The 17,824-nt window shown below is 37.2% G+C and overlaps 4 protein-coding genes and 1 long non-coding RNA gene across 8 annotated transcripts in view; 3 read left to right on the forward strand and 2 right to left on the reverse strand.

The window, feature by feature from the left end:
- Positions 1-144: 144 nt before the first annotated feature.
- On the reverse strand, positions 145-1,530 carry LOC118434788. The gene is made up of 2 exons (XR_004834241.1): positions 518-1,530; positions 145-450 (listed from the first exon to the last, which is right to left on the reverse strand). It is a non-coding gene; the product is annotated as an uncharacterized LOC118434788 (long non-coding RNA).
- Positions 1,531-1,752: 222 nt separating this feature from the next.
- On the forward strand, positions 1,753-5,479 carry LOC110845707 (troponin C). 2 transcript variants are annotated; one of them, XR_002547544.2, is made up of 11 exons: positions 1,753-1,911; positions 2,193-2,214; positions 2,311-2,454; positions 3,382-3,437; positions 3,655-3,718; positions 3,782-3,835; positions 4,337-4,390; positions 4,457-4,480; positions 4,916-4,929; positions 5,027-5,162; positions 5,259-5,479. XR_002547544.2 is itself a non-coding variant. In XM_022092181.2 (10 exons), the coding sequence occupies exons 1-10, from the start codon at positions 1,909-1,911 to the stop codon at positions 5,039-5,041; spliced, it is 450 nt and encodes a 149-aa protein (XP_021947873.1). In that variant the 5' UTR covers positions 1,753-1,908; the 3' UTR covers positions 5,042-5,479. The 2 variants fall into 2 exon arrangements, 1 of the variants encoding a protein (XP_021947873.1); XM_022092181.2 differs by having other exon boundaries at positions 5,027-5,479.
- Positions 5,480-5,771: 292 nt separating this feature from the next.
- On the forward strand, positions 5,772-7,295 carry LOC118434787. Its single transcript, XM_035849031.1, has 4 exons — positions 5,772-6,405; positions 6,478-6,564; positions 6,640-6,888; positions 6,973-7,295. The coding sequence occupies exons 1-4, from the start codon at positions 5,883-5,885 to the stop codon at positions 7,266-7,268; spliced, it is 1,155 nt and encodes a 384-aa protein (XP_035704924.1). The 5' UTR covers positions 5,772-5,882; the 3' UTR covers positions 7,269-7,295.
- Positions 7,296-7,584: 289 nt separating this feature from the next.
- On the forward strand, positions 7,585-15,501 carry LOC110845708 (receptor-mediated endocytosis protein 6 homolog). Of its 2 annotated transcripts, none has more exons than XM_022092182.2 (27): positions 7,585-8,011; positions 8,209-8,385; positions 8,463-8,820; positions 8,897-8,970; positions 9,047-9,380; positions 9,465-9,555; positions 9,671-9,723; positions 9,840-9,880; positions 9,975-10,061; positions 10,132-10,522; positions 10,608-10,889; positions 10,977-11,090; positions 11,174-11,444; positions 11,587-11,821; positions 11,896-12,040; positions 12,139-12,327; positions 12,402-12,535; positions 12,607-12,811; positions 12,885-13,138; positions 13,224-13,308; positions 13,385-13,404; positions 13,759-13,796; positions 13,867-14,189; positions 14,249-14,363; positions 14,433-14,495; positions 14,575-14,770; positions 14,963-15,501. In XM_022092182.2, the coding sequence occupies exons 2-27, from the start codon at positions 8,260-8,262 to the stop codon at positions 15,101-15,103; spliced, it is 4,365 nt and encodes a 1,454-aa protein (XP_021947874.2). In that variant the 5' UTR covers positions 7,585-8,011; positions 8,209-8,259; the 3' UTR covers positions 15,104-15,501. The 2 variants fall into 2 exon arrangements, with proteins under 2 accessions (XP_021947874.2, XP_035704919.1); XM_035849026.1 differs by having other exon boundaries at positions 7,585-8,006.
- A 10-nt stretch (positions 15,502-15,511) lies between these two features.
- The window catches only part of LOC110845709 (beta-1,3-galactosyltransferase 1), a 31,757-nt gene continuing 29,444 nt past the window's right edge, over positions 15,512-17,824 (reverse strand). For both annotated transcript variants that reach the window (XM_022092185.2, XM_022092183.2), the window contains one exon: positions 15,512-17,814. In XM_022092185.2, coding sequence (XP_021947877.1) covers positions 17,521-17,814 — 294 coding nt within the window. In that variant the 3' untranslated portion in view covers positions 15,512-17,520. The remainder of the gene's footprint in view (positions 17,815-17,824) is intronic.

Below are 17,824 nucleotides of genomic sequence, written 5' to 3' on the forward strand. Positions count from 1 at the left end.
GTAGGACAAAATCCGAAACCATTTGCTTTCCCGTTCCGGACGACACTTCAGATGGTAAATCACCTTTAAAAATAAATCACTCCATTCCGCTCTCTTAGAAACTCCTGGTTCGTTAGATAGTCGGAGTGGATTCGCCGCAATTTGTCATTTGTTGAAACCAACAAATTCTTGAGTGAATCAAATCCACTTATTTCCCAAACCCTGCTGGTTATTTTCTTTGCTGGAAGAAAAATTGGGTACACCGAGTCCGCAGGCAATCCGTATTGGCATCCAACCCAAGATTCAAGATTCAATTTAATGCTGTGAACACGAAGCCAGTTTAAAAATGAGAGATAAATGGTTATTGAGTTTTCATGTTTGTTGAAGTTGATTTCATACAACTTTGTATCATGAAGTTCGATCTGAAGCTCTGTGTACTGCAGTCGATACTGTTGATAAATTATGAATTTCCTGTACACAAACATAATTACAAATAAATGTTATGATCAGACATTTCTGCGGTATTCGAGATTATTACTTGATTTCATTTTGGAAATTGCTAGCTTTCAATGAAGCACTGTCATCTTCATCAGTGAAAAATACAAAGATTTCGGATATCTAAATAATACGAATAATTAAATGACCTGCTGGCTCGTCGTTTTTGCAACACCTTCACCAGGCTGTCAGTTGCAGCTCATATGCTTTCTTTGTAGGGTGAAACATTAGATTCGTGTTATGAAAAAGTGTCACAAAGTGAGACCAACAGATAGAAAACAAACTCCTAAGAATAGATTTGAACCATTTTCTTTACTCATTAAAGCCATTCACTCAGCAAAGTGAAGAAGATGTACTTCGGAGAGATGAAGAAGGGCGAGTGTGGAAGATGAGACAGCTCCAAAAAAGACGAGGGTAGATACAGACGAACAAATGAGAACTTCTTGCTTGGGAGACCCGGATGGTTTAAGTTGGTTGTGATAATTATATTTTAAAACCTGTCACACTCACACCTTTACTGGCATCCTTCATTTTTTGCAAGTCAAGCGAGACCATGAGAGTGTCAGTATGGTGGTGGGAGAATAAAAGATGAGACTCTCCCGTTCCTTGCTCACATTCATACTCGCATTCCTCACCGATGATACAAGCGAAAACATCTTCTGTCTTATTCCTACCCCACATACATATTTGTATGTATGCGCATGCATGTTTACTTACGGTGTGCAGACTAAAATTATTGAACATGGTGCTCAGAGATATTATTACAGATATACGTACTTAGGATTAGCTAGACGGGACCAATAGTGAGTAATAACTGAAATGAAATGTGTTTCTTTTTCATACCATGAACACCAAGAAAAAATCCTATCTGGTTGAATTGAAGGTAACTTCAAAAGCTGCCATTTTCCGCCTCTATCACCCCACCCAACACAAATGTGTGATTACAATTGAACCAAGTTTCGGCTCCTCCCCACCGTTCCCAAGTTTTCACTCTGTTGCACACGCAGTGAAAGAACATTGTACATGTGGGTTTTTTTTCTAGTGTTCTTCTCATGAGTCGACGAAGACTGTGCAGAATATGTATATGAACGAGTTGATGCGCGGATATCGGAACGGGCCATGAATACGCGTATATCTACAAAATCCTCCGTGTCCTGCCCACCTACAAGGATGCATAAACACATACCTATCCTAATGTGATGTGGACAAATAACTTGTACTAACTAACTCCCAAGTTAAGAGAATGGGAATGACGACATAATATTTTGGAGCTGACGACGACGCTCTCATCCAAGATACTTGGATTTGCTCTTTTGCAAAAAGTTGTTGCAGCAAGATCACCGATTCGGATTGTTCTGGACTCAACCAAACCACATTCTTCCATTTGTTCGGATCTCTCTCACCAGACACTTAATCTAAGTAACACATTTAACAATGGTAAGCCTTGAACTATGTCTTCTAGTGAAGGTTAAACAAATATTTTAGCTATTTTTTTACGGAGACTTGAATTGCTGAAAATATTAGTCGCCTTTCCTCACAGAATTTCTCTGAGATTAGAATTTCTCCTTTTAAAAATAGAAGCATAACGTGTAACAAGTGGAAGAGTGAAAGTGATACATGAAACTTGCATGAACTTGTGCACGAAATACATAATGGGGCAAAGTTAGATTACTGATTTTCTCTGAACTGTTGCTCAACTTTCTTTTTTTTATTTGTAGGCTGATCCAGAGAAGGAAGCGAGTAAGTAGAAACAATGGAGTTTTTTATGTTGCTCGAAACCATCTCCCTTGAGTTAGAATTATGGTCTTCACTCTCAAATTATTTTCATATTTTTAGTGTACCTGAAGGCATTTCAGATGTTCGACACGGGGAAAACAGGTTTTATAGATGCCTCTAAAATCCCAACAATTCTAAATACACTTGGGCATAATTTTGTGGATGAAGAATTACAAGCTTTAATTGAGGGACACGACCCAGAAAGTAAGTTAAATTAGCCTTGATAACATCTCTAATCTGCCACACACGGAAATTGTAAGAGCATCATTATCGTGAAAGTGACGCCTGATTTTATCTAAACGCATAGCGTGAGATGAGAGAGAGGGAGAGAGACTGGGCATCAAAGACAGTAGTCACAGTTGTCTCAGTCACTTCAAGACTCGTCAGCAACCTTGCCCTTCCTTGATTTCCCCAGATAATGATATGAACGCACCTCCGACCAAACACGTAGAAAGTTATTCCTCTTCAATCCAACTTTTTTCGAAGGAAATGAAAATGTAGTGTTAGTGTTACTCGATCCTTCTCCTCCTAAAAGGAAATCGGCTTAAGAGGCTCGAAATATATGAGTACAGGAACAATAATAAATACGAATAAGTTTTAACTATAGGACGACCAGGCGCCAAGAGTTGTCACTCAAGTATTTTAGTCGTGCTGCAGATCTCTTGCAGAATCATACCTTATTATTAACCATTCATCATAAGCCGTTGGAATTTAGCCAACGGTTGTAGCACAAAAAACTTTACGCCATGCATCCACTCGTCGTCTGAGATGTAACACAATGTCACAGACGCTTGTATCTGAAAATGACCTGAATCCCAATATTCATAGTCACACTAGTCAGTTTCAGCTGTCAGCCAGGTAGCTTCGGATATGTGTTGAGATATTAAACTAAAGAACAAGCGATCCATCCAAGTGTGAAGATAACATTCCCCATTCTTCCCACATTACGGACTTCTTTGCACGTTGGAATAATAATATTCTCTGTAGCTGGTTCTGGTTGATCGTTGCTGACGGATGTACTTACAAAAATATACCGTGCATTTGTAGGGCAAGCATAAAAGGACAACTTCTGAGCTGCTGACAGTATGAGTCACATGTATATGCTCAAGAATATGTTTAATTTCTCAACAGAAACTGGGAAATTGAACTTTGATGCCTTTTCTGAGATTGCTGGACATTTTCTGGAGGTGAGTAATTTTTTGCTCCCATAGCACGTCAGCCACTCCCATGGGGAAAGTACTGCACATGGCAGACGCTCGTCTCATGCTGCCCCATGTGCGCTTTGTATAGTTTTGCTTTCACTTAGGGAACTCCCCACCCTGCTCCTCCCTCCCGATAGCTCATGCACGAAATCATTGAGAGATTGTTCATGCACTAATGTAATTATGCTCATTAAAATTCCAGGAAGAGGATGATGAAGCTATGCAACAAGAATTAAAAGAGGCCTTCCGTTTGTACGATAGGGAAGGCAAGTTTACCAAATAACTTGTATCATACGCAGGAAAAGTAACCATAAACTAAATATTGACAGGAAATGGATACATCACAACGGGAACATTAAGAGAAATTTTAAAAGCCTTAGATGGTAAGTAATGTGGTGTGATTTTTTAGTTGATTCTGCACACGGGTGACGCGAAGAATATGAGCATGATGCCTACTAGCAAATTTTAACGAATTTGCTAGTTCATTCAAAGTTTTTGCACTTGGGGTTGCCTGTGGAATTTAATGGAATTACTATTACTATTAGTAATTTGATGGTAATTAGCATAAAATTACTCCCACCAGGCAACCCTCAACTGAAAAACCTTGCTGTTCATTTATATATTTTTTGCGTAATGAGTGTAAAATTAATTAATTGTGCATGCATACATAAGTAATTTAATCGTGTAACTTGCTCACTTCAAAATTTAAAGACCGAAGGTCGAGAAACAAATCTTTGCCAAAAGTTTCTGATCTATGTTTCTCGGTTCTCTACTTTTTGTGTGTATATTAGACGCATACATTTTATTTTCTTGTGCTTGCATACGATTGAATGAAATGTGCGTGCATACCATTGTGCATTAACTAACTTTACTTTTGGTTTTAGACAAACTCGGACCAGACGACTTGGACGGTATTATTGCTGAAATTGATACTGATGGTAAGTACGGACGGATTTATGCCATTACTGGTAGTTTTTTAACATTTTCTTAATTATTATATTTAGGCTCTGGAACAGTAGATTTTGATGGTAAGCAAGTTTTGTCATCGTCTGTACTTTTGTAGACTTTATAAAATTGCACACATCGTCTGCCAAAATGTTGAAGGCCGTGGGAAATCATATTACAAAATAATTTAATCTTTAATCGTGAATATGCATTCAAGTTCCATTTTGAACCAATGGGGAGCAATTGTCTCACTCTGTCGAACACCCACGCTGATTAGGGACCTCTGATTTATTTGTCACTAAAATGTTTACGAGGGTTTCGGATAGAGTAGGTTGAAAGAATTTCGAGCCTCTAACCTTCTCCCCATTACAACATTACTTTGTCCCAGCGAGACGAATTAGAGTGTGTATGTATTTGGCAGACATGTCGCAATAAAATAAAAATCAATCCAGATTATTGGCAGAGATTGCCAAAATCAACAAAATATTCATCTCAATGTTGCTTATCTTTTTTTGCAGAATTTATGGAAATGGGGAGTATTATATATTTATACATTTACTATATATTTTTATTTCATGCAAATCATAAAATACGAGCAAAATTAATAATAATGAAAATAATATAAACAGATGACGGGTGAATAAAATGCCAGGACATTGTCAAGTATTAGACCGAGAATAATGTGGATTTTGGATTCAACCCAAATCAGTTCAAATTCAAGAATCAACATTTTGTCATGCATGCGCTTTTTCTATGTTGAGATCAGTAAGATTATTATTCATCGTCCATTCGTACACAAGTCTGCACAAAGTTCTCATTACATCTTCACCATTTTTCAATCCCTTTATCAATACTTCTTAGAACAACTAAACACATGAGTGAATCTCGTTCAATTTAACCATCAAGTGAAGTTCCGAACTGCCAAAATTTTGTCAATACTTTCTTCGATCAAATTTTATTCTGTCATACTAAATTATGTTACGTGTGATTCTTAATGCTGTAAATATATGTCTGTAATTCAAGCAAAAGTCCACAAGTAAGGTCCCGAAAGTTTGAAATAAAGATGCCTTATACATAAAGAACTCGAGTACATTTTTTGTCGTCATACTGCTGTTATGTAAAACAGTTACATCCTTCAATCTTTTGTCCAACAATAATAACATAAAATAAATGATACTAAACTGTTGGTTTAGAGTTTAACCCCCTAATGTGGGTGGGTTACCTTGGCTTAAATGAGACAATTGGGGGATGTCACGCTTCTTCCTAACTGCTAATTTACTTGACTTTATAATGTCTAGGTAACGCCTGGATCTCTTAAAGAGTGATAGCACGATTGCTTGACATTAAGTATCTAGGTAACGCTTCTCCCAATATTATTTGACACTTTATCATTCTATGGGGCACCACCCCATAGAAACGATGTCAGTTAATCGTGCGCTTCTCCCTTAAGTGATAAGGTGTCAAATAATCTTGGAGTATCAAGTAATGTTATGTAATCCGAAGAGTGAAGCACTTGTTCAGAAATCAAAGTCTTTATCTATATGTATTTTTTGTCAAAGTAGAATAATGTCAATCAATTTACGGAATTCAACCCCCGACGACCCGAATACCCTCTCAAACGCTTTTGGTCATGAGTACAAAAATGATTACAGCCCCCACAACTCCAAGTCACACTTTCACGGGTCAAAGTCTGAACACAGCCGGCATAGCTCGACGTCCCCCACTGGTCGTAACAGCGTTCACAACCATTTTTCGACTCGGTCGAACTCTAAAATTCGTGGTAACAGCACAACTGATCATGACCATCATGACCACCACCACTCCCACTTCCACGGACGAAGGCACAGTCGGCGTCACAGTAGTGCAGACTACCATCATGACCCGCAACGCCAAAGCCATGGTCATGAACACCACCACCATCATCATCATGACCATTCTCACGATCGGCACTCGCATCACGAGCACCATCATTCGCATCATTCCAACGAATCGGATATATTCTTCATGAGTAAATAATTATTCATTATATTTAATAGCCATCACGGAGCCATAATCCACATATATGCTACGCATTTTAAAGTTCCGAGAGGGGTCCTAGTACAGTATGGACCATACACATTTCATGGCGTCTGCGACTTTCGAGTTGAGCGTCTGCAAGGCTTGCAAAGTTTGTGGATCTTTATTTTTCATTAAAACAAAAAATTCAGTATAGTTAAAATAAGTGCATGACATTTTTTTACAGAAGTTCTGCAAAAAATGGGAGCCAAAGTGAAAATGATTCCAAACACGGACTACGTGAACCGTGTACATGTTTGGTATATGGATGCTGTAATTTTTTCTTGCAAAATTACTGATTTTCAATTCGGTGGGGATGGGGAACTGGATCCCCTGTGCGTACACGTAGCACGGGCTTTCGATCACGCGACAAGAAAATCGATTCACGGTCTCCGGAACAGAATTCGACTAGATGCTCATGAACAGTTTTCTTCTGGTTTGACCATCCTAATATACATAATTGACGACAATTGTGTCATTGTTAACTTGAAACACGATCATAATTCGGATTGTTGTTTAGCACATCTCGACCCACATCTGTACAGCACAGGCCACTCTGCTCACAAGATTAAGGACGAGGAACACAATAAGAACAAGGAAGTTTTGGAAAAGAGTAATACATCGAAAATAGCTGACGGTGATGAGGAGGATCACGACGAGGAGGAGGAGGAAGAAGAAGATGAAGACCAAGAAGATGAAGATGAAGCTGATCAGGAAAAGGAGGACAAGTTCCAGGAGGATCTTTCAACTTTCACTAATTTCAACTATGATGAGAGTTTAGACGATGATGACGACGAGATGCCTGACAATTACTAATATTGTTGCGTTCAATTATGTCATCCAAAAATTAATCCAAACATTCAGAATAAACTCAAAGATCGACAAATATTCGGGTGAAAGTCTTCACATTAATCTCTACATACATACTAATAGTATGGATATTTAATGTCGTCCGTCGTCTGGTGTAGTCCTCTGATTGCGATTATCGTCCCTGCAAGTGCCATTCTAGAATTGATGCCTCCCTACGAGCAATTGAGGTTGAAAGTAAGGTGGAGAAAGTGAGAGGGGAGAAAGTTCAGAGCTGCGACGTCCGTTGTTGCCCCAGGGAGAAGGGTGCGCGGATGGGTGAGAATCGCAGCAGCAGCACAACAACAATCTCTCTCTGCTGATTAGATAGCACTCGATTGTTATTATTGAGAGGAGAGTTGAAGCAGAAGGGAGTTTATTCAAAGACACATTTAATTTGTAATTGCTGCTCTGCTGCATTTAGGAAGGGAAATCTGTCCAAGTTCTGTGCTAGATTTACTCATTCTTAATCCTCCCAACTTCTCCCAACTAGAGTCCCAACAATTGGTAGTTAAATATTTATCAAATATACAAATAGGTCAACTAAAAATTTTGCGCTGTGGCATCTCACTTTCACGTGTAGTGCACTTGGGAATTCAGATTATCTGATTCATGTTCCCATTTGACATTCAGCTCGACTCGACAACAGCAATTAAGAAATTTATTAGCGTGAGTGGTGTGTCAGTGCAGAACATTCAAGGCAATTAAGTAAGGTACTTATTAAAATATTTATATAGGGTTTTTAAATGAAGCAAGTTTTTGTTGTTTTATTAATATGATATTCGAGGACATACAAAAGTCTAGATATTTACCATCAACATTATTCTTTTAACATTCATTGTGTCGATTATATTTTTTTGTGATTTAATTTAACTATAATATGAATGTTTGTTCTTGTGTGTGCATATAGGTCGACTAAATAAGTGCAGTAATTTAATTCCTTATTGGGTTAAAAAACTCGATGCAACCCAGCGAAGTGAAAATGCCATCCAATACACTGGATCTTGTAGACCTTTCTCGTCGATTAAAGCAAGAAAAATTATTTGTTGCGAATGAAAGGAAAGAAATTGAAGGATTAAATAGGAAAGTGAGTACATTTTTTACTACTTTTACTTTGAGCACGTACATATTTAATTATTGCATTTACAAATATTTGCTTTGAAGGTTCAAGTGTTATCAACGGGACTGCTTCATCAAACCTGGTTAACTGGTCAGAATCGATTGTCACTGGAAGATCTTGCTAAAGGACCGTTGTCATCTATTTTTTCTTCTCCTTTTCTATCTCCGTCGGATGGAAATGGCGATGCTTCTGAAAATTTGGAACTAATTCAAGCTCAGAAGCATATTCCTGCTCGTTCTTTGCAATCGTATATAGATTTGATCTCCTTACTACGAAATAACCCAGAGATTGTGGCACTCTGCATCAGTACTCATGAAAAAGAAAAATGTCACCTTGTACGCCCCCCAGGAATTCCAAACATTGACATGGGAGATATCCTCCAGGCAGTTTTAAACCTTTATGGTAAAAATCACAGATAAATTATTGACTCTTTCGTTTTGAAATCCTTTGTTGCAAAATTTCTGTAATGTTATTGTAGGCGGTATTGGAGCGCCACTTTTTGATGATAGCAATCTCCTACTCAAACTTCTTAGCTCATTAGCTGGACTTCAAGTGAGAAAGCATCATTTGTTAACCATTCGTTTTTTGTCCTTCTCCGTCGTGAAATTTTAATTATGTATCGTTGCAGTTGGTTGGAGTTGATAGCCCCCGTCGAGTTCTACGGCAAGGTTCCAGTGCTTTTAGTACACTTTACAAGTTAATTTCTGAAACCATTCCCTCGTCCCGTTTATTCCTCGTGGGTGCGCTTCATCACCCAGTTACACAGTTTCTTTCATCGTCTGAATTGCTTTGTTTGGGAAACGTACTGCCAACTGATCGGGATCGTGACGATATGCCAATGTTGAGAAATGGTGATGCTACCAACAGAGACATTGCGTCTTTAGATCGTACTGAGAAAATGGCAAAGCTAACTAAATTGTTTGTGGAAAGCATTTTAGACAACATTCACGCATTTCCAACAGGTAATGTGACCATTGCAATGGTCACACCACAATGCATTGTGGTGTACGATTTATAGTTTTATGAATAATTTTGTTTCGTTCTAGGTTTAGCATGGCTGATAAAATCTGTTCACACTCAATTAAGTGGCGCATTCCCGGATAAAGAAGTTAGCAAAATTTGCAATGATCTAATTTGGTAAGTAATGAACAGTTACTCAACTCTGCCCCGAAACTAACGTATAGTGCAAAATGTTGGTTAATTCTTGTTTTTTGATCAATTATAATATATATAAATGTCCTATCTTTTGTAGGGCATTATTTATTTGTCCTGCTGTGACAAATCCTGAGCCATTTGGCGTTACTGGTAATTGTATTTCTCGATTGAGTTTTTATTGCTTAAATGTTAAACCCTCATCCTCATGCAACATTACTTTTATGTAATTATTATTGAATTATATGAAAATATATTTTAAAATTTAGACACTCCAGTAGGAACGCATGCCCGTCATACACTTTCTCAGGTAGGAAAATATTTTTTGAGGATAATTGATAATCAAAATGTCTATGTTGATGATATTAGATATTATAAAGTTATCCTGCCTTTACTCCCGGCAGGTTGCTACAATTTTGCAAGCATTAGCGTTGCACCCGTTTGAAGGAACTGATCCTAGACTGGCAGAGTATATTTCATATTTTGACCCCGTATGTCATAATTTTTTCAAACAGATATGGGAACTTTTACAGTTAATCATCTAAATATAATGAATTGTAGGAATCTCTTAGTTCAGTTTTGGAACATGTGCTCAGCATTGATGGCTTGCCATCGGAACAAACTGGAGTAGTATCTTCTTTGACACGAAGAACTGTATTAATTCCAGAAAACCTTTTGCATCCTCTATTTACCTGGTTAAAAGAATGTCTTATTCTTCTTGAACAAAACGGGAAGCTAACGGATGTTGACATATGGCCAAATATGGTCAAGCTCACATCAACAGTATACGATAGTCAAGTGTCAATGTTTAACCTTTCAAAAGCTGCCAGTCTTGAAACAAAGTCCAACATCTCGCCAGTAAGTAGTCTAAGCTCAATTGCGACCATGAGCCCATCACATGCAGCAGCTAATTTATTGGCAAGTTCAAAGAAAGTGCTTCTGAATCGACGAGGTAATTCATTAATTGTTTTTTCCGCATCCACTTGTGTAATTCATCCCCGAAGTATATGTAATGGTGTTTTTTAAAATTAATTTAGATGCTAAACCTATCAATGGAACTGGAATCAATACGGAATCTGGGAATGAGACCCCCGTTTCTGTAGTTGTATTTCCTCTTACTCAAGCATCATGGGAGTGGTTGGGAATGCTACCCGAATCGGAGGTCATTTCATCTTCGAAAAGCAAACTTTTAAACGGAGGGCCAGACGTTGACTCTCTTCCCAGCCTTGAGGACCCAGATGCAGAAGAAAGAGATGACCGCAGTAGCATTGGAGAAAAGCGCACACGCTTCTCATTGTCTCACGATGAAGGATCCATCGGTTAGTTATTTATTGCACTTGGTTATTACATGATAGGATGTTAATTCTCACGACTAACTTTATTTTGCATGCATGAAATTATTTCAGGTGCAAGTGACAATTTGGAGGTGGAAGCTGTGTCTGAAGCTGCATCAACTCACAGCGTTTCATCTTCGATTGAACTCGAAGATCAAAATGATAATTTGTCTGACATGTTGTCGGGTAAGCATACTTCAATAATTAACCATAAATCCTACACTGCCCTATGCATATGTTATAAATACATATTTTTATGTATATTGCAGCAAATGTCAGCGGACGGGGTACTCCGAATGTTTCTGGAAGAAATACACCACTGTCACAAGCAGAACAAGAAGATGTTAATGCAAATAATAATGAGGCTCTAGATGATGACAATGACATTATTATGGATGAACCTCCCGGTGAACCACCATTGCAACAGAACAATAATCCTCCCAATTTGAATAATTTAAGTATAAATGGTCCTCGTCCAAATCCATCAAAACAAGCACGATCAGAAATTGAAGACAAATTTTGTAAATTTGAGATCAGAGGGTAAGCCGAATTAGTTGATATTTAATGAACGGGTCGCTTCCCCCTGCAACAAGACGACGAAATTCATTGAAATAATTACTGCACCAATGCATCTACTATTTGCAGTTTGCGTAATTTAATACTGATATATAATTTTTTCCAGAATCCCAAAAATGTTTGGTGGTGACGAAACCATATCTCTTGTAAGTGACACATGGTCAACGGATGTCCTTGCGAGTGACAGTGAAATGGGTGGTGACACGGCGCAACAGACACTTAATCAATTGGGACAGTTAAATGTTGGACATCGAGTTCCACCCCCAAACCCACCAGTGATTGAGTTGGCAGCAGTTGTTAATCAAGACTCTAACCTACTGAATAATGACACAATGTCCGAGGTTTGTTACAAAAACAGTGTGTAAATAGCCTTATGACTAATAACTGGACAAATTTAAACACAATTTATATTTAGGCTTGGTCTACGGATGTAGCTGCGAGCGATATTGAAAGACTAAATGATTTTGATACTGATGACACGGCCAGTGTCGCGCGATCCGAGACTGGTCGTTCAGAACTCGACGGAATGGCGTCATTTGACACTCCATTCAGAAGTTCTGGTGGGTTTAACCAATTAATTTGTAGACTAATATATTTGTATACATTTTTGGGTCAATAGAGTGTATGTAATTCTTATTTCTAAAATTCTTATAAATAGTCTCTGGAGGAGGGCCTTATCGACGGCCGGATCAGGAGCCAGATTTGCTCATGTTTGATGATATGCAAGCTCGAAACAATGAAGCTGCTGCAAGACATCCTGGGTCTGCTCATACTCCTGATTTATCGATACCTGTAAATTCCAATATTCTGGACACTCCGCCACAAAACGAATCACTACTACTTGCAGGCAATTCCCAATATTTATACATACTACTCCTTCAAAGTTCTAAGAGTAATTCTGAACTTAAATTTAATTTGCAGATGCTCCAAACTCGTCACAGTTAAGTATGTCAGGAGCATCGTCCAACTCATTGCAAACGCCTGGTAGTAGCTGTCGAACTGGTCCAATTCCAAAAACTATCAGTTTTGACAAAACCGCAGAACGAGGAGATAGAGTAATTGACTATACCTTAGTTTTATTTGTATTACTAAATTATTATGGTGAATAACAAATTTGATCCATCAGGAACATTGGGACGATGAAAATGGTAGAACAAAAAGGTTTTTTCGCAACTTCCGGAACCCATTTCGTGGAAGAAGTCGGAAAGGCAGAGGACAAGACGATAGGTTCATGGATTGGGAACGTATGCCTGAATCCAATCCATCACTACAAGTTCCAAAATTGAGAAAAAGCTTTTCAGAAGATGTTGGTTCCCCATATCAAAATCATCGTACGTCCTGCTTTATTTATTGTACATTAATAATTTGTATCATTGCAATTGTAAATTGTAACTTTGTTAATAGCTCTCAATGAATCTTCTGATGAAATCTTGGCAAAGTATCGTAGGAAGCCTAGCCTCACTGATAGCAATAACGACAGTCCATTATCTGCGAATCGCGATTCCATATCAAATAATAATACAGCAAAGCAACCATCTGGATCAACCACATCCGTCGCTCGGAAGGATTCTTTAAAAATTAGTCGTTCAGATTTAATTGTTGATGCTCGAAAAAAACTTAGAAATGTTTTGAGCAACTGCGATCTTCAGGTTTCTCAAGTATGTCGTACAGTCATATAAATTAATTGATATATTATTGGGGTATTGGCAAAGGTTATATGTCATTTTTTTTTACACATTCTAGACTGCTGATACCACATCCATTGACACGGCTATGGTCAATTTACTGAGGGTAGAAATGGCAACCGCAATTTCACGGGGGGATCAAGGTAAGAGACGACTCATAAAACTAAAAAAATAAAATTATCGGACAAACTTTAACTTGTTTAAATAATTCTTATCTAGTTACTGCGGCACACTTACAGGCGAGTGGTATTATTTATTAATGTTTGACAACTTGACAATTAAAACCTATAAAGCAATAATTTTAACACCGTGACAAAAAGCGAAACATGAAGGGAAAAGTGTGATTTTTATGAAAAGCGTTGACGACGTGGGTCTCACTTATTTATTTAGTTGCATTCCTAAAAATCTTAATATCTATATCCAACCTACTTCAATCATTGAACTACTGTGGTACTACTGATACTAGCTTGAGTTACACTATCTGAGTCCCCTTATTAACGTTTTATACGAATTACCAAAAATGCCATGTGCTGTTTGGCGTGACATGAACTGTACTAATAGAGGGATTAATAATTCGAAAATACCGTTTATAGGAGGCGATGAGAACTGTAAAACAGTTAGGAAGCGATGGGTGAGAATATTTTAATTCTTTAAATAATCATACCTGCGTAATTTTACCAGAAATTTTAATTAAATTTCAGCTGTCGAAAAGTGCTGAGATTGATGCGAGATGACTACAGACGTCGCAGTGATTATGTATCTTACCTCATGAGAGCAAAGCAGGGTCTTTTATCAACTATACAGTTTCTCGAAAGAGCTACTGTCAAATCAAAACATGAGGGTGACACATACTCTCATTATTTCATCAACGAGTTTATTCGGATATGGCTTGAAGACTCGAGTCAAGTTCACTTAGTTGAAGAGTTTGTAAAAGAATTTATATCAACTAATGCGACTGATGAAAAAATCGAGATTCTGGAGACCTTTCTGTGTACGCTTTTGGATTTATTTATTGGACAGAAAGGTAGCGAAAAAAATTAGTCAGTAGTAAATTTAAATTTAAAATGGACTGCTTAATTACAGAACTTACCGAGTGGCAACTTGGTAGAATGGAAAATGCGTTGGAACAAGTAATAGTTTCCAAAATATACACGCACGCATTATTTCCCAACGGTGACGCAGATACACACAGGGACGTGTAAGTGCTTATACATAGCTGATTTCGATTTGCATAGATAATAATGATTCTTTAAAAAAAATTATTTAGGGTTTTACACGAGCACATTCGACGATTATCTGCGATCATAAGGCCAAGCCATAAAGATTTGAGGTCAGCATTATGTCAATTCAGAATCATTTGACAGTCAAGTATCGCAAAAATTATTTGTATACCTCTATTTGACTTTCAGAATTCCAAAATCGCGACTTGGTGAATGTCCGTGGCCCCCTGCACAACGAGAATTGCAAATGTTGCCTGCTTATAAAACTCCATCAGATAAGTTAAGATGTGTGGTTCGGACGTGTGCACTTATAATGAATCTATCGACGGAAAGGGTTGTCGCAGCAGACGATTTTATTCCTGTGTTGGTTTTCGTTGTAATTAAGGTAAAATTTTTCATGCATTTTAAAGCTTGAACTAACTATTGCTTAACAATTTATAACTATTTATAAAATGGGATAAGTCAGATAAATAATCAACCTATAAGTTCACTTTACTAGCTACCCTTCTACCTACTTTAGTTCATAGATACACTGATTAATTATTATGAGAATTTTTTTATTTTCTGATTAATCTAGTGTAATCCACCTGCGTTACTGTCTACCATCCAATACGTAAACAGTTTCTGTGGAGTAAAAATTACTGGAGAAGATCAATATTGGTGGACGCAATTTTGCTCTGCTGTAGAATTCATTAAGACGATGGATTACAATGAATAATATTCTGCTTTCGTAATAGAAGGTTGTCAGTAACAGTGTCATTAATGTCGATATCAATTATGTTCCCCAGTAATTGTAAAATTCAGTGTTTCATACATGAATTATTTGTTGTCTATCATTGAAAAAATATGTAATTAAGTATATGATTAAATATTTATCTATGTATGTGCTAGCGTGTATAGATATACATATGTATGACCGTGTACGTGACGAATAGTGTTTTTGAGTAAGTCGATAATTAACAGTTGTCATATTTATAGGGCTTGATTTAGTTTACGCCAGATAATGAAAGCCAATGGAGAAATTATAATTATGCGCTTATTCGGACAAATTCTTATTTCCTGTTGTGTTGTAAAATTAATTAAGATTTATAACTGAAAAATAAATTTTAAAAATCATTTAAAATTGTTCTTTTTCTTTCTTTATTCTTCTCATTCGAATAACAGTTTGGTGTAATATAACTAGTTTATGCATTTACTTATTGGTGACATTTAGTCATTTTTCATGGCACCAACTTACACTTGATATCATATAATATATGCAACTATATGACTACATAATCATTTTTATGCAAACAGTAAAGAGCTATTTAATCGTATGCACTTATGCTATCGTATATAATACTATACTCATCTACGCTATTTACACAGTCGGTCTCGTACTAAATATACATAAGTGTAGTAATGTACAATAATATTAAGTTTCTAAAAATATTTTGATTTAGATCTTGTTGAGATGGTTCTTTATTACTTTTTCTACTTTATACGTAACAAATTCGCTCTTTGATGAGCAGCAAGCCATAAAATGAAACACTTTCATGCCATCCTCTCCGGTTTCATAAGGTACAATAATATACCTACCATCCACTTAATTTATTTGTAATAAATACACACGTATCACCTCTTGATTATTCTCGCAATACTGGATTGCAAAACAAATATGGAGACACCACCACCACCAACAACAACGTTAACAATCACCTTTGTTGGTGTTTTTTTTTGATGTGGTGTGGACGGTTTCTTAATTGGAAGAGTGTGGAGAAAGTCTGTGTGGGAAAACCACAGTCTCCACGCGACTATTTATTATAAGGCCACTTTCTTCTTTTGGAACAAAATTTCAATCGTATGTGTAATCTACTTTTAGATATGTGACAAGCATTTTTCTCCTCGTGTCAGTTTTCTCACCTAAAACTCTAAATGTATTGTCTATTCATAGCTCTTACTACAAGTGCTAGTAAATTGAGCAACATGGTGAACATTTCTAATATACATACATAAATCGTGAAATAGCCCAATATTTAGCTACCACTATGTGAAGGTTATTCATAGCAGTATGAACCTTATTATTTCACCAGCTTTTGTTTAAACTGGCCTTTCTTAAACTTACATTACTGAATGTCACACTTCTTGTCCCTTTTATTTACTCGGTTTTGTAAATTAATAAAAATAAGCCTACAAGAGAATTTTGCATGAGAGGAAGATTGCGAATAATAATCAGTCAAATGTAAGAGAGCGTTAAATGAATAATTTTTGTGATGTAAACAAAATCAGACTTGTGTATATGTAATATTGATAACAAAGTGATTATAATTTTACATAACTTGCCCAATTATGTATATTGTTACATATTATTACCAAAGGAGAGGAAATGCTTAGTCTCTACATGATGAAATATGGCAGAATATTAGACTGGATCATTATTGTCGTCGCAAAGTTGCATGATCCGATGGGTTTCGATTGGGGATGAAATGTGAAAGTATTCTTTTATTTCTATCCTCCCCACTTTCAAGCACTTTCCTCCTTTCTTCTGAACCTCGATACCCAGCTCGGTTGCTTTCCAGGTGACAAGTATGTAAGGACATTGGGGCTGGGAAAACACTGTGTAGTATTGTATTCAGGATGAAGAAAGTGCATTCCACTGGAGACTCTTGATAATAATGCATTGAACAAAGTTGGTGTCTTCGCCATTCTCAAAAACTTTAGATGAGTTCTTGCCGAAACTACATTTCCAGCGTTCCCAAAGTTTTGGCAATTTATTCAATGAAGTTGGATAAAATGTTTGAAATCTGTGTGTATGGAATGTAGATTTCTTTGATGTTTCAAGTGTATACACAGGAGGAGGATCTCATCCACCACCACCGCCTTGTGTCAACCCGCATCATGTTCTCCATTACGGTTAAGCATTTTTATCATCACTTACTCTCTCCCTTCGTCCCTTTTCTCTTGTCGGGTAGTAGAACTAAGGTTTGCGACAGAAAAAATGAATCAAACTTTTATTGTCAGCTCGATTCTCTTGGGAATGTAACAAAAGTCACTTAACACCTACACTTTCTCACTTTGTCCTCTTCCTTCCCCTGCTCAGGTATAAAAAAAGTTTAGTTTTTGAACGAAACACTTTACACTTGTAACTTTCGAACGCTACTTCACCCCAATCCCACTACTGCCACCATCACTGTTCGTATTATTGTTTGTTGTACCAGCAGCAGCAGAACTGCTACTGCTCGAACTACTGGAACTGGAACTATTGGTCACGGTGACGGCTGATGACGACGAGCCGCCGCCAGGCTGTGGAGGCACGGCTGCTGGTGGTTGATTATGACTATTTTTTGCATTAGGATCAGCCTTGGATTTTGCATTCGTGTAAATTATTTTACACTTGGTTCTACCATCTAAGATTTTTTTCCAAAGTTCAAATTGTTCATGGTACGCCACCTGCGAGTGT

This window comes from Folsomia candida, unplaced genomic scaffold, assembly GCF_002217175.1.
Source record: "Folsomia candida strain VU population unplaced genomic scaffold, ASM221717v1 Fcan01_Sc003, whole genome shotgun sequence".
Taxonomy (NCBI): Eukaryota; Metazoa; Arthropoda; class Collembola; order Entomobryomorpha; family Isotomidae; genus Folsomia; species Folsomia candida.